At 46.0% G+C, this 13826-nt stretch overlaps 1 protein-coding gene across 1 annotated transcript in view; it reads left to right on the plus strand.

Annotated features, from left to right (window-relative positions):
* Window positions 1-13826, plus strand: part of PDGFD (platelet derived growth factor D) — a 100000-nt gene that overhangs the window by 33151 nt on the left and 53023 nt on the right. Inside the window, exon 5 of the mRNA XM_077770008.1 lies at window positions 2722-2902. Within this exon, the coding sequence (XP_077626134.1) occupies window positions 2722-2902 (181 nt within the window). The remainder of the gene's footprint in view (window positions 1-2721; window positions 2903-13826) is intronic.

A 13826-nucleotide genomic window follows, 5' to 3' on the forward strand; every position in this document is an offset into this window, starting at 1 on the left:
GACCTTCTCTCGCTCTTTTTTTTTTTTTTTAAATGTTTTTATTTATTTCTGAGAGAGAGACAGCAAGGGGCAGAGAGAGAGGGAGACATAGAATCTGAAACAGGCTCCAGGCTCTGAGCTGTCAGCACAGAGCCCGACGCAGGGCTCAGACCCACGAACCGTGAGATCATGACCTGAGCAGCCGAAGTCGGACGCTTAACCAACTGAGCCACCCAAGCACCCTAGAGGGCCCTCTCTTGGCCGGGCCTTGAGCTGGTAGATGCACCCAGTACCCTACGTCACCCGCGACCACGTCACGTGGCTCTGGGGCAAGCCGGCCATGGGCTGTAAGGAACGTCCAGCCCTGCAGGGCTCTGGTCATTGTAACCCACGCACAGGAAGACGGTGACAGCGAGGGCCATGTCAGGGCCTTACCCTGACATCCTGGGCCTCAGAGAAGAAAGAAACATCACCTGCCCTCAGACGGTCCGTTTCCTGTCCTTTCCGGGTTCAGCAGAAGACCAGATCTCTTCTTGACCGTCTTCCCCTTGTAAGCAGTGAGCAGAGAACGCCCTGCCTGTTCTTTGTCTGCCCACAGCATAGTCGCTTCATTAGCACGGAGGCGACGGGGAGGATTTTCTGTCCCTTCTGCACCTGCCTGCACGCCCGGGCCCCACACTGCCCACGCTCTGCTGAGCTGTATCTTCCTTTGAATCATAAAAAGAGGGTGCCTCAAATTTGGCTGTCCTCTGTCACATGTGTGTTATGCTGACAGCTTTTATTATGTTGCTGTGTTTTCAAGAATGACAGCAGTGACCCGTCCTGTGCGGGGCCACAGCAGGTCACATATGCCGGAAAGCAGAGCCAGATACGGGCGGCAAGAGCCAGACCCAGTTTACAGGAGAACCAACCCCAGTGGGCCTGTGTCTTCCCGCCCCGGAAGGGAGAACTGCTTTCTGGGCTGCAAGAAGAGTTGGCGCGAAAAAAATTGTTTTGAGGACTATAAAAGGTGACACGTGACAGGGAGGCCAGGTCGCGCTGCGGAGCTGAGATTTTGATCCCAGAAGAGAGGGGCCTGTCTGCCTCCAGGCCTTGAAAATGGAAGACGCTAAGGGTGCTTTCCTCTCTGGACCTTTCATCAGCTCCACTTGCATCGCAATATTTATGGAGGCAGATAGAGGAGTAAGAGGCGGGGAAGGAGAGAGGAAGGAGGGAACGAGATCAGAGCCTCGAGCCTCCCAGACACTGACTTCATCCCGAGGAGAAACCAAGCCATGTATTTTCAACAAAACGTGAAAGTGACCGCGCTGGTGTTACTAACAAATTTCAGGTACACTCGTTCTTCTGCAGTAGCTCTGATTTACAGCTACTGTATATAAAATGCAATGCAATTGATTTCCTAGCCATCTGTTCCCAAGCCTCCTTGATGTTTACATTGTAATGTTTTATTGCTTGAATAATGATTCTTTGTGAGTGCCTCTCACCTTCCAAGCACCATATGAACATTAAGTAATTAATTTATACAGCACCCAGGAGATACCCAGCCATCGAGTTTGTATAAACCTCTTACTTTGCTCAGAAGGAAACTGAGGCAACAGGACAGGAGGCCCCTCCCCCCCCAAGCACTGTCAACGAAGCGTAGTCATGATGTCATCGGGCTCACCCTGGCCTTACACCACCCCGCCCGGTCCAGTAGGAGCTCTGTGCGCCTGGTGGACTTTCTCCGTATCCAGCTGCCATGTTTCTCCAGCTGATCCCGCCGGGCAGTCGTGCAGAAGAAATCAAGTGGGTTGAGTCTCCCGCCACGTTCACCCAGAGTGCCCATCCTCTGCGTTGTGACTGTAGCATTCAAAGTCATTTGGGGAGAGGCAGAGTAAGAACTGAAAGCAGATAGATAGTTCAGCTCACAGTGAAATGTCTCAAGATTTGGAGCGTCTGAAAATAAGGTAAATGGATGGTCCTCGGAGGCTGTTCGCTGCGCCCCTGCAGACAGTCTGCTGTGCGATGGGAAGGTTACATGGAACATGGAAAGAGGCCTTCCCCACCTGTCAGCCCGGCATTCTGTGGTTCCCCCAGCGTCAGAGCAGCACCGTGACCTTCGGCTCGTCCACACCCTGGTTTAACCAGATATTTCCAGTATTGCCCAGGGCACTTCCCTCCCCCAAGTCGGAATGCTTTTCAAATCCTATTTTGATAGGATCCTTGCAAACGAAGGTTTCCAAAAGGGAAGAGAGGTGTTTATTTTATTTTACTATTTATTTTCTTTAATGAGGTAGAATAAAATGCTGATTCTACATGCTGTATAGATACAGATAATCTCTTCAGGGAGCACTGGATGTGGTGAATTAATTAAAAGTGGGAATTTGAAAACCTTTATATGGTAAATATTTGGGCATATAATTAAAGCTGGATCTCCAAAAATAGGACAACAGATTATAATTATTACTTTTCCTAGGAAACCCTTATAAGGCAGATGCTCAGGAAGTGGCCCATTTTGATTATTGTTGATTTGGGAGTGCTCCCGGCTAAATGTGCAGAAGCGTTCTTTCAGATTATTGACGTTTGAATTTGAAAGACGTAACCCAAAGACTAGCTCTCCTTTAAAAATTTCTACAGGCTTTATTTTTCAAGTTAGTCAGTAGGCCGTGAGAAATCACATGTTACTTTTAATTTCTCAGTGAAGTATGAATTTCAAGGCGTCCTGTAATCAGAATGCGTTTGTTTATGTCACATTGAACCTAGGTATGATTTCGTGGAGGTTGAAGACGTGTCTGAGACCAGTACCATAATCAGAGGGCGGTGGTGCGGACACAGGGACGTCCCCCCCCGGATAACCTCAAGGACAAACCACATTAAAATAACATTCAAGTCTGATGACTACTTCGTGGCTAAACCTGGATTCAAGATTTATTATTCTTTTGTGGTAAGTGTGCTCACCACCCTGTGATTAAGAGCAGACACTGGTTTCATGAAGTATAGAGATCGCTTTCTGTGATTACATGCGGGGGTGTGAGGGTGAGCTTGATTAATTCTCCATGGTTAGCTTCGTTCCCTCCTCACGGCCAGCACGGTTACCGTTTTGGATCTATTAAACCAACCCTTGGGTCTATGCAGAGTAAATAGAAACAGTAAAATGGTTTATAGTAAAGCAGTGTCACTTCTGGTTCAGCTACAGCAAGGTAAACGCACAGCCAAATAAAAGGCATGTGAGAGCTGAGGATCTTTGGTTCAGAAAGTGGTCTGTGTAATCCCAGCCACAGAGAAGCGTCTGGACGATTTTAGTTTACATTCTCCACACTTGGGAAGGGTCTCTGTTAGGATCATGGATCAGAGTCTGAAAATTCCTGAAGTTCCTAAAGCAGACCCAGAAGTTTGGTTCTGTTGTGTTGGCTCCGCTCGTGCGTGGTTGTGGCCTCACCTCCGCTTCACACCTCCGCAGCCCTTCCCGCCTCTGCGTGTTCTCACTGTTGGAAAAAGCTCAGCCTCTTACGGAATCAAAATCTCCACTGTAGTCGTCGGGCACGTGCAGTCAGGTGTCTACTCGGTCGGTATTAATAAGACACTGTGACGTCCCCACTCACTGCCAGACTCTGACGGGTATAGGAGATGCCGAGGTGAGCGGACAGACAGGGTTCCTGAGCCCCTCGGAGCATGTAACCTGGTAGAGGGGACAGTTACTTCAACAGCTGTATTAAGGGAGAACAATGAGCCAAGACGAACGTACCGGGTTCTGTGAGTCGGCTCAGGGAGACACTGGGGTAATTTTACTTGTCCGTTATCTAGATGGCCCTGAACTAGCATGTTGCCTTTTTATTCTCCCCTGAGCACGTTTCATTCCCGTTCAGTTTGTCTCCATCCCTTTTCAAGGTATGGATGTCAAAACCGAACATAGTGTAAGGATGGAGTGTGTGTGTTTTCCCCCCCTCCGGTGAGTTAAATTTAGGATAGAAAACACCTTTTATCTCTAATGTAGGGTTTTTTTGTTTTGTTTTGTTTTGTTTTTTTGCATTATAGTGAGTTATTAAATGCTAAGTGAATTCTACATCAGAATAAGTGAAAAAATAGCATGAGGTGATGCTGATTCCATTGTAATTTGAAAGTAATCCATCAAGCAAGATTTACATTATTGCAAACGCATCAGTGCTACTCAGCGCTAAAAGTCAAGTGCGAACCTTTGGTTTCTCCACCTCAGTCTTCTGGCGCCTTCGGTGCCGCATCTGATCCCCACCACTCCCGGGCTCCGCAGGCCTGGCGCGCCGGAATGATGATGGGTAGGCGCAGCGCAAGGCCTTTGGTTGCCTTAAAACATCAAGCACTGTTAGTGCTAATAGGTAGATGTTCTGTGACACTTTATGCCTAAGTTGAATGGCTGCAAGTCAGTTAGAAACACCCTAACTCTGATACAATGTCTTTAAGGCAAAATTACTCTTTTTCTGTGGAGAACACAGCACAGGTGTGGATCTGGGGGAGAATGAATGGTCCAGTTTGGAGGTGTTCGAGGTCACGGTGCTGGCTCACCTGTCGTTTCCTGGGCAGCGTGAAGCGACATATTGAGTGGCGTCTGCATCTGACTGGAAACCGGCGCCACTCGCTCACTCTGCCAGGGCATTCACTTGTGGGCTTTAGGAATGAGAGTACTTACAATATTCTGGGTACTGCCTTACTGGTCTCTAGGTCTGCATTTGTTGAGAATAGGTCCAGGCTCCTTTCCTGCTCCTCAAGGCATGGATCAACTAGAGCCAAAGAGCTTTGGTGGCTGCATTCCAAGATGTAGAATGAGCTTAACCTTCAGGGGTGTGCGGACTATGTAGATCTGTGTGGCTTTTTTTTTTTTTTAATGTTTATTTATTTTAGAGAGAGAGAGACAGAGCATGAGCAGGGGAGGGGCAGAGAGAGAGACACACATACAGAATTCAAAGCAGGTTGCAGGCTCCAAGCTGTCAGCACAAAGCCCAGCATGGGGCTTGAACTCATGAACCTTGAGGTCATGACCTGAGCTGAAGTCAGACGCTTAACCAACTAAGCCACCCAGGTGCCCCAAAGATCTGTGTGGCTTTTCATAAACCTCTTCTATTTGATTCTTGCTCAATAGTAATAGATCACTGTGGCTTGACCAGTGTATTGGAAAGATCATTTTATATTATTTTATTTTTTAAAGTGTATTTATTTGCTTAGAGAGGGGGAAGCTGGGGAACAGGAGAGGAGGAGAGAATCCCAAACAGGCTCCGTAATGCCAGCACAGAGCCCGATATGGGGCTTGAACCCATGGACCATGAGATTATGACCTGAGCCAAAATCTAGAGTTGGATGTTCATCCGACTGAGCCACCCAGGCGCTACGGGAAGATCATTTGATTTATGTTTAAATTGTTCTTGCAGAGACTTTAAACAGGCAGTGTTTGTAAAGTCAAGTGCTACAGAGACTGGGGCTAAAACCTGAAGCTGACCAGCTCTAAGCTAATACAGGGACAAGGGATTAAAAATGGCAAACCCTCTCTAAGTATATCTAAGTTATTGTTTCTACAATATTACCCAGACCCACAAAACTTTGATAAGGGTCGCAGGCAGCTGTTTTGCAATGCCTACCTTAGGGCATGGTAGGTTCTAGGGAAATTTGGGCCGAGAATAGTTCCTGAGGAGTGAGTGTGCTCTTGGAAAATGGCGGCTGGCCCTCTGGGTAGGTCAGGCCCACCTCCTCGTCTCTGCCTTGTCACCTGTCTGCTTCGCATGACACATCTTTCTTCCTTGTACCTCAGTGACTCCCCGGATGCACAAGGAGTTTCCCTAGAGTGCGTGTCACAGTGCTCAGGACCACAGGAGTCCTGTGCCGTGGACTCACATCTATGTGATCTGTGCTCGTCATATGTTTGCAAATACCCAGTCCCGCATGCATCTTTGCTGAATTTTTAATTCCACCAAAGTGTGGGAGACTCATGGTTAACATCAAGATCACTTATTTTTGGTTAGGAGTGGTTCACATGTTACAATTTTGTTTGATGTGCTTGGGATTCCATCTACCTTTTTTTTTTTTTACGGTACCTGTCACAGTCTCTCGTAGACCAAGGCAGCGCAGCCTCAGGGGACCAGGGTTTTGCTGTAAAGCTTGCTTTGAATCGAGTAAGGTTCCCTACTTACTAATGTTAAACAGGTCTCTTACTCTTTGCTTTCTCATGTATAAAATGATGATGGTTGGGGCTGGTGTGAGGTTTTTAAATGATAAGAAATACTTAGTGCCGTGCCTAGGATATAGTAAATGGTCAATAAATATGGTGCTAATTATCCTACCTTTACAATCATTAATTGTGTATATATCTGTCTCTTCCAGATTAATGATGTTTAAAATATTCAACTGAGTAAATTTTAGAGATCTTGTTGGCTTTATTCAATGATTAGTCATCAGGCAGCATACCAGCTAGCCAACAGGAAGGACCTGGAAGACCCATATAGGCAGAAAGGAGCGGGAACAAGGAAGTTCTGCACCGAAAAAGAGGAGTTCGTTATTGCAAGGCTACTTGTTTTTGGAAGACAGCAGGGGTATATCCGCTAAATTATACAACTAGTGCTGATTGTGAGATTCCAGATTGACTGAGTTAAGAGTCCATTTTGGGGAAAACCAGACTATAATTAGGTCTCAGTTTGGTCACATGGCCCTTAGCATGAGTGACTCCATTTTAAGCCTGTTGTCTTATTTTCAGCAATGATAATGAATGGTTCAAGGGCAGGACAAGTATTCTCTTCCTGTGTGTATTCTACACAGTTCCTTATCCGTACTTACTAGTGTATTTGTTGAGTTGCCTCTTTCCAGATAAATTATGATTCATTAGCATTGCCTATTTTCATTTTTTGCTCTCCTGCTCAGGCTTTTTTCCTTTATTTCACTCTACTTAGGAGAACAGGTAAACTTCAGAGGGCATAATTAGGCAGAATGGATAATGTTATCAAATCCTTGTTAGCAAGGTGTGATTGTCTAAATAAATTAGGCTCTCCCACTTCAAACTCACTGTGCTGGGGAATGTCAGGAACCTGTTTGTGAAGACCATTGAGTAGGACATTGGAAAGGTATCCAGTTACAGGGCTCCTGGTGGATTTCCAGAAGGCCACAGGCATGGGGATGAAGCTCAGCTCTCCCGTTGACTACATTTCTTCCTCTGTAACATGATGATCATACTGCCTGACGTTAAGTAGTTGTGAGGATTAAATTAGAGAACTTTTGGGGCACCTGAGTGGCTCAGTCAATTAAACTTCCACCTTCAGCTCAGGTCGTGATCTTGTGGTCTGTAGGTCTGAGCCCCGCGTTGGCCTCTGTGCTGACGGGTCAGAGCCTGGAGCCTGCTTCAGAGTCTGTGTCTCCCTCTCTCTCTGCCCCTCCTGCCTTGCACTCTGTCTTTCTCTCTGTCAAAAAATGAATAAACATAAAAAACATTTAAACTGGAGAACTTTTATCTACTATTCTGCCTGGAACTTATTAACTACTCAGATAACTGCTCTTCTTCTTATGGTCATCGTGATGGGTATTATCAGCATATCCGATGCCAGGTGAACTTGGCATTTCTGTGCTGACAGCCCAGCTGTCAGTGTGGAGGTCAGCGTGCAGGCACGAGGATACACACCTCTGACCCTAACCCACTGCCTTTGTCCGCAGTAGAAGTATTTTACTGCACATTGTAACAAGCATAAAAATATTTATTTGTGTGAGTTTGTATGTGGCGCACACATGTGTTTAATGTAAGGGTCATTTTTTTAAAAAAAAATCAAAAACAAAAAATTAAGTCATTTTAAAGCTATTCAAAAACTTTCCTTTCTGGGGCACCTGGGTGGCTCAGTCGGTTAACCATCCAACTTCAGCTCAGGTCATGATCTCACGTTCGTGGGTTCAAGCCCCACGTCAAACTGTGCTAACAGCCAGCTCAGAGCCTGGAGCCTGCTTCCGATTCTGTGTCTCCCTCTCTCTCTGACCCTCCCCTGCTCATGCTGCCTCTCTCTCTCTCTCTCAATCTCTCTCTCTCTCTCTCTCTCTCAGAGATAAAAATTTAAAAAAAAAACACTTTCTTTATGAAAAAATTCTAGTTTATTTCATTACGTGAAATCTGCTAGTACCTATTATGAACAATTAAAAAGCAATTTTATCAGACCAGTTGCTTAACTATATATCTCTGTAGTTTGAATGAATTTCATGCAGTGCAGTTAAGATTTCCATTGAGATTGAGGGGGAAAACTGAGAGCTTCCCCCCTGAGATCAGGAACATGACAGGGATGTCCAATCTCACCACTGTTTTTAACATAGTGCTGAATGAAGTCCTAGCATCAGCCATCAGACAGCAAAAGGAAATAAAAGGCATCAGAATTGGCAAAGAGGAAGTCACACTTTCACTTTTCGCAGACGACATGATACTCTCCATAGAAAACCTGACAGACTCCCCCAGAAGCCTGCTAAAACTGATCCATGAATTCAGCAAAGTTGCAGGGTACAAAATCAATGTAGAGAAATCAGTTGCATTTTTATACACCAACAATGAAGCAACAGAAAGAGAAATCAAGAAGCTGATCCCATTCACAATTGCACAAAAAATCATAAAATACCTAGAAATAAACCTAACCAAGGATACAAGAGATCTGTATGATGAAAACTATAGAAAACTTAGGAAGGAAACTGGAAAAGACACAAAGAAATGGAAAAACATTCCATGCTCCTGGATAAGAAGAATAAATAGACTTGAAATGGCATTACTACCCAAAGCAATCTACACATTCAATGCAACCCCAATCAAAATTGCACCAGCATTCTTCTCAGAGCTAGAACAAACTATTCTAAAATTTGTATGGAACCACAAAAGACCCCGAATAGCCAAAGCAATATTGAAGAATAAAACCAAAACGGGAGGCATCACCATCCCAGACTTTAGCCTCTACTACAAAGCTGTCATCATCAAGACAGTATGGTATTGGCACAAAAACAGACACATAGACCAATGGAATAGAATAGAGAACTCAGAATTGGACCCACAAATGTGGGATACTCTTTGGAAAGAGTATCCAATGGAAAAAAGACAGCCTCTTTAACAGATGGTGCTGGGAGAAGTGGACAGCAACATGCAGAAGAATGAAACTAGATCATTTTCTCACACCATGCACAAAAATAAATACAAAATGGATGAAGAACCTGAATGTGAGACAGGAAATCATCAAACCCTAGAGGAGAAAGTAGGAAACAACCTCCTTGACCTCCACCGCAGCAATTTCTTGCTTGACACATCCCCAAAGGCAAGGCAATCAACAGCAGAAATGAACTACTGGGACCTCATCAAGATTAAAAGCTTCTGCACGGCAAAGGAAACAATCCATAAAACTAANGAAGAAGGAAATAGTGGGGGAGAGGGAGGGAGGCAAACCATGAGAGACTCTTGAATGCTGAGAACAAACTGAGGACTGATGGGTGTGGGGAGGGAAGGGGGGTAATGGCCATGGAAGAAGGCACTTGTGGGGATGAGCACTAGGTGTTATATGGAAACCAACTTGACAATAAACTATTAAAATAAAAGAGAGATTTCCATTGAGATTGAGTCTTTGCATGCATTGTGGTTTTGCAGTATAAATGATTATTCCAAATAGAAGAAGAAAAGGAAGAAAGGAAAGAAGAGGAAACAGGAGGGAATACCCAGGAGCTGAATAAGATGGGATTCCCAATTAAAACAAATTTTGCAGATTCTAATTTTGTTAACTAAAACTTACCAGTTGGTTAAAGAAAAACAAACTAATGGTGTGAGCCTGTCACCCTTCCTCCCCACCCCGAACTCTCAGGGCTGGAGAGTGAAGGACACCTTCACTTTCTGTGTAAAACGTGTGGAAATGCTATGTTAATGTTCCCAGGCAGATGGGAATGTTGACACTCTGAACATGTATGGTGCTCTGGCCACACAGCCCGCACTGTGCGTACAGCAGGACAGCTGTCCCCGTCACTTTCTTCCTTTCATATGCGTCCTACTGCAGGTGTGGGGGCTGGGACGTTGTTGACTGAATACCTCCTGTGAGCCAGACCCGGCTCCACCCAGCGCCCTGGATGGAGATCCATCCTGGAAAAGACAAGCCGAGTGTGTCTCCCAGAGGAGCTCCCCTGGTAGTGGGAAGAAACACAATAAATGCATAAGTCAATAGGGAAACGAACAAATTATTTGAAGTTCAGTAAAGGTAGTAATGGGCGGCCGGGGCGTNGAAAAGGGGAGACTGGTGGGACAGGAGCAGTTCGCCATGCAGGCCTGGCCGGGGGCAGACGTGAGAGGGGAGAGCTCACCGCCCGCAGACCAGCGTGAGACGGATGTCCCAGCCCAGCGCCGGAGTCGTGCGTCCCTCAAGGCCCCAGCACTTGGACCAGGGGCCGCTAAGTCCAGACACCGAGTGTCAACGTGGCTGCACGCTGTAGGCATGGGCAGATAAATGTTCTCAGTGAAATTTTCCAAATGCCTTGAAGTTTCGCTAATTACATAGAACGTTTTGAGGAGGCTGGAGTCTCTTAGGAAGGGGTGAATGAACTTGGTGTTTTAATCAGATCGCTTTCCTAAAACCTGAACACATAGTGAGGACTTTAATAGAATTCGTGAGAGACTGAAGAGCAAACTTTAGCAGAATCTTGGAGTGAAGGATAATTTCTGGAAGGGTGTGGCTGGTTCTGGAAGCAAATTGTGGGTGACGGCCATGAAGGGCGAGTTGAGCTCTTGCAGGAGGTAGGGGTGTGGAACAGAGGAGGAGGAGGAGGAGGTAGATAAAAAAAAAAAAAAANAGAGAGAGTAAAGAAACAGGAGGAGCCAAAAAAATGAGGTGGAACGAAATCCCATGATAATAGTATCTGCCCAGTTCCGGGAGTTTGTGCCCGTCATGCATTTGTTTCAGTGCATTAGTCAGCAGGTTTTTTATTGAGCATGTAGTATGTGCTGGGCTGTAGGATACACACTGGATGGAGTGTGTACAAAGTTCCTGCTGTCAAAGAACTTCTAATTTGACACCGTCCTAATGAGGAGGGGGAGGAGGAGAATATATTTTAAAATAATAATAATGAAAACATAATAATGATAGCATCCACCCATTTGGATGACTTTGAAGATTAAATGTATGAGGCATCGTGTATGCAGGGTTTAACTCCGGCCCCGGCATGTGGTGAGTAATCAGTGTCCTGCTGCTGACCTGGGCACTGCATGAAGACGGGTTTCAAGAAAAATGTAGAATGGAGTTGTGGTATCTTAGACGTCTAGTGCTTGGCCAGCCCTCTTATTTTTACAGGTGAGGCAGTGAACACAGGTGACATAAATTTACAAATGAGACTGTAAACCAGAGAGGTTAGGAGTTTGCCTCTGGTCACAGAGCTCACACATAGGCACCGTCTGTGAGCCATGAAAGCTGTGGACCCTCCAAAGAAAAATAAATGTATCTAAAATTGTGCATAAAATCTCGGGGAATACCCACATCTGACCCACAATGTCCCGTGGGTCCATAGAGGCAGCGAGGAGCCTCATGTGTGTTATCTGTGGTTGTTATCTGACTTCAGGGACATTTTCTTCCACATTGACTAGTCCTTTCCAACACAGCGTTTGAATAATCCTTTACTACTGTAATTAATTTTCCTCATAAACCCCATGTGCTGATCACATGAGCAGACGACTCCCTGTGTGCTGAGTAAACACATTTCCAGCTTTGAGAGAGGCTGTTTAATGACACTTGGAGGGCCGTATCCCGTTGATCTAGTATTTAATTATGCGGGCATGCTACAAGTCAGCCTTTGTCCTTGAGAACCAGAAAGCTGTCAAAACTGTAAATGGCTGTGCTTCTTTATATACCTATAACTTTCTCTCCGTAACCGTGCTCTTTGATGCACCAGTATTTTGGTAGCTGGAGCAAAGGAGAAAAATGAAGGAAAAAGCCATTTGACTAAATTAGGAAAGGCTTGCATATTTAGAATATGCCTAAAGCAGAGCAGTATTTCTTTCCTGGAGAGCTATGAAGCAAACCTCTGTAAAAAATATCTGTACATAATGCTCACTTATAAATTCGGCAGATATTTCTGAGAACTCAGTGTGGATAATAAAAAGGAAATGGTAATCCTGTGCGGGAGAAAGCCACCTGGCAATGGCCCTGGGCATCGTGGTGATGGCATGTGGGGGGGCATTCGGGGCCGCTGGGCAAGGGGAGCACTTGACTTCGTGCAGACAGGCATTGCTGGTGGAAGAGAATCCCCCCATGTCTTCCGAGGTTCTGGGTCTGGGACCCCGCAGGTTAGGCCAACAAAAGCGAGAACAACGAGTGAAAAACAAGCATATTAACACATGTGTCTCACATCCGCTTGGGAGCACTGGGTGATGAGTAGCTCAAAGGGGTGTTGCAGGTGGGGATTCTAGAACATCTTAAGTAAACATCTTTGGAGAAGGGGCAAGACAAAGGACACGGGAGCTCGTGGGAGCTGAGGCCAGCTGGTCAGGTTTGTTGGGAAACTTCCTCTGGTGCCGCTCTAGGCTGACAAGGGTCCAGAGTTGTCCCTGGTGACGGACTTTGTAGAGAGGGGAGGGAGGACACCTTTACAAATTTACATCCTGCTTCTAGGCAGGTAGGGGAGGGCAGAGAGCTTGCTCTTCATCTCTTCTGTTCAGTTGCCTTCAGCTCAAAATAATCTTTATGCCAAAGTGACATATCTTGGGGTCACAGATTCTGTTCCCTTTCACTGGCCTGGGTCAGGCGGGAAGAAACACCCTGGGAAGAGGGTGTTGCCTAAATAAAGGTGCAAAGACAGTACATGCATACAAGGCATGTCAGGATATCCTGTTGAGTTCATTCAGGGTGTTGGAGGTGAAGGTTGCTAACCACGCACTGTACTTCCATTATTCTAGCCAGTAAAAGAGAGACACAAGAAGCCAAAAAATCACCAAAGAGCAGCTTTATTAACAGTATTCCAAGAAATGCCGAAGCTCAAGACATCCTTGTAAAACTAGAGTTGAGAATGTGTCTGGAACCCAGAACCAGAGGGGTGTGTACTTCTGTGACGCAAGTTCACACCCAGGGGTGCTTCTGAGGAGTCAGGGTCCATAGAAGAGACTGGGGAACACTGAAGAGCCACTCCCACTGTGGGGCGGATGTGGGTCTGGTCACAAATAGTCAAACAGGCAGGAGAGCTGGTGAGGATGGCCAACTCCATGCCCACCTGTACTTCTTCGCAGGTGGGCCCAGGAAGTGGAGGAGAGGGGAGACCCTTCCTCACAGTGGGAGTCCAAGGCAGGCAGCCCAAGAAAGAAACAAGGAAATGGGGATGAGGAGGAGGGAAGAAGAGAATAAAGGGGAGAAATTTGTGATGAAAGAGACCAAAAATGTTTGTTGATGTCTCCGTATCTGTGAACTGAGGCGGGAATAGAGACAGAAGCGTTTCTCCTACAGAGCAGCCAACAGAGAGCTGTGTGCTCCATGAAGGGTCCAAGCCCACGGTGATCTACGCTTTGGTTTTTCAATCGGTCTTCTTTGGTAACAGTCCTTGGGAACTCAGTCCCTGCACTGTGGCTCTACGGAGAACTGGTCAACCTGCTCCGTCTCTGTAGGGATCGCTGCTCTGGTAAGTGGAGGTCCCTGGAACTCAAGGGAAACACCAGTCTCCTGTCCTAGCTGAACAAAGGAATCAGAAATTGTTCGTATAGACAAGACTCCTCTGGTCTTGAAAACACTTGCCCGTCATGTTCCCTTCATCTGTGGGAATGTGACCCATTAAGGTTGACCTCCATTCAACATTGCTTCTGTCACCTGTGAAAATGCTGAGCTACAGGCTCAAAGTGACTCTTACCTTATTTTGCAGTTGAAAATGGGAGTCAGCCAGGCAAAAAA

Source organism: Crocuta crocuta, unplaced genomic scaffold, assembly GCF_008692635.1.
Source record: "Crocuta crocuta isolate KB4526 unplaced genomic scaffold, BGI_CrCroc_1.0 scaffold80, whole genome shotgun sequence".
NCBI classification, from domain to species: domain Eukaryota; kingdom Metazoa; phylum Chordata; class Mammalia; order Carnivora; family Hyaenidae; genus Crocuta; species Crocuta crocuta.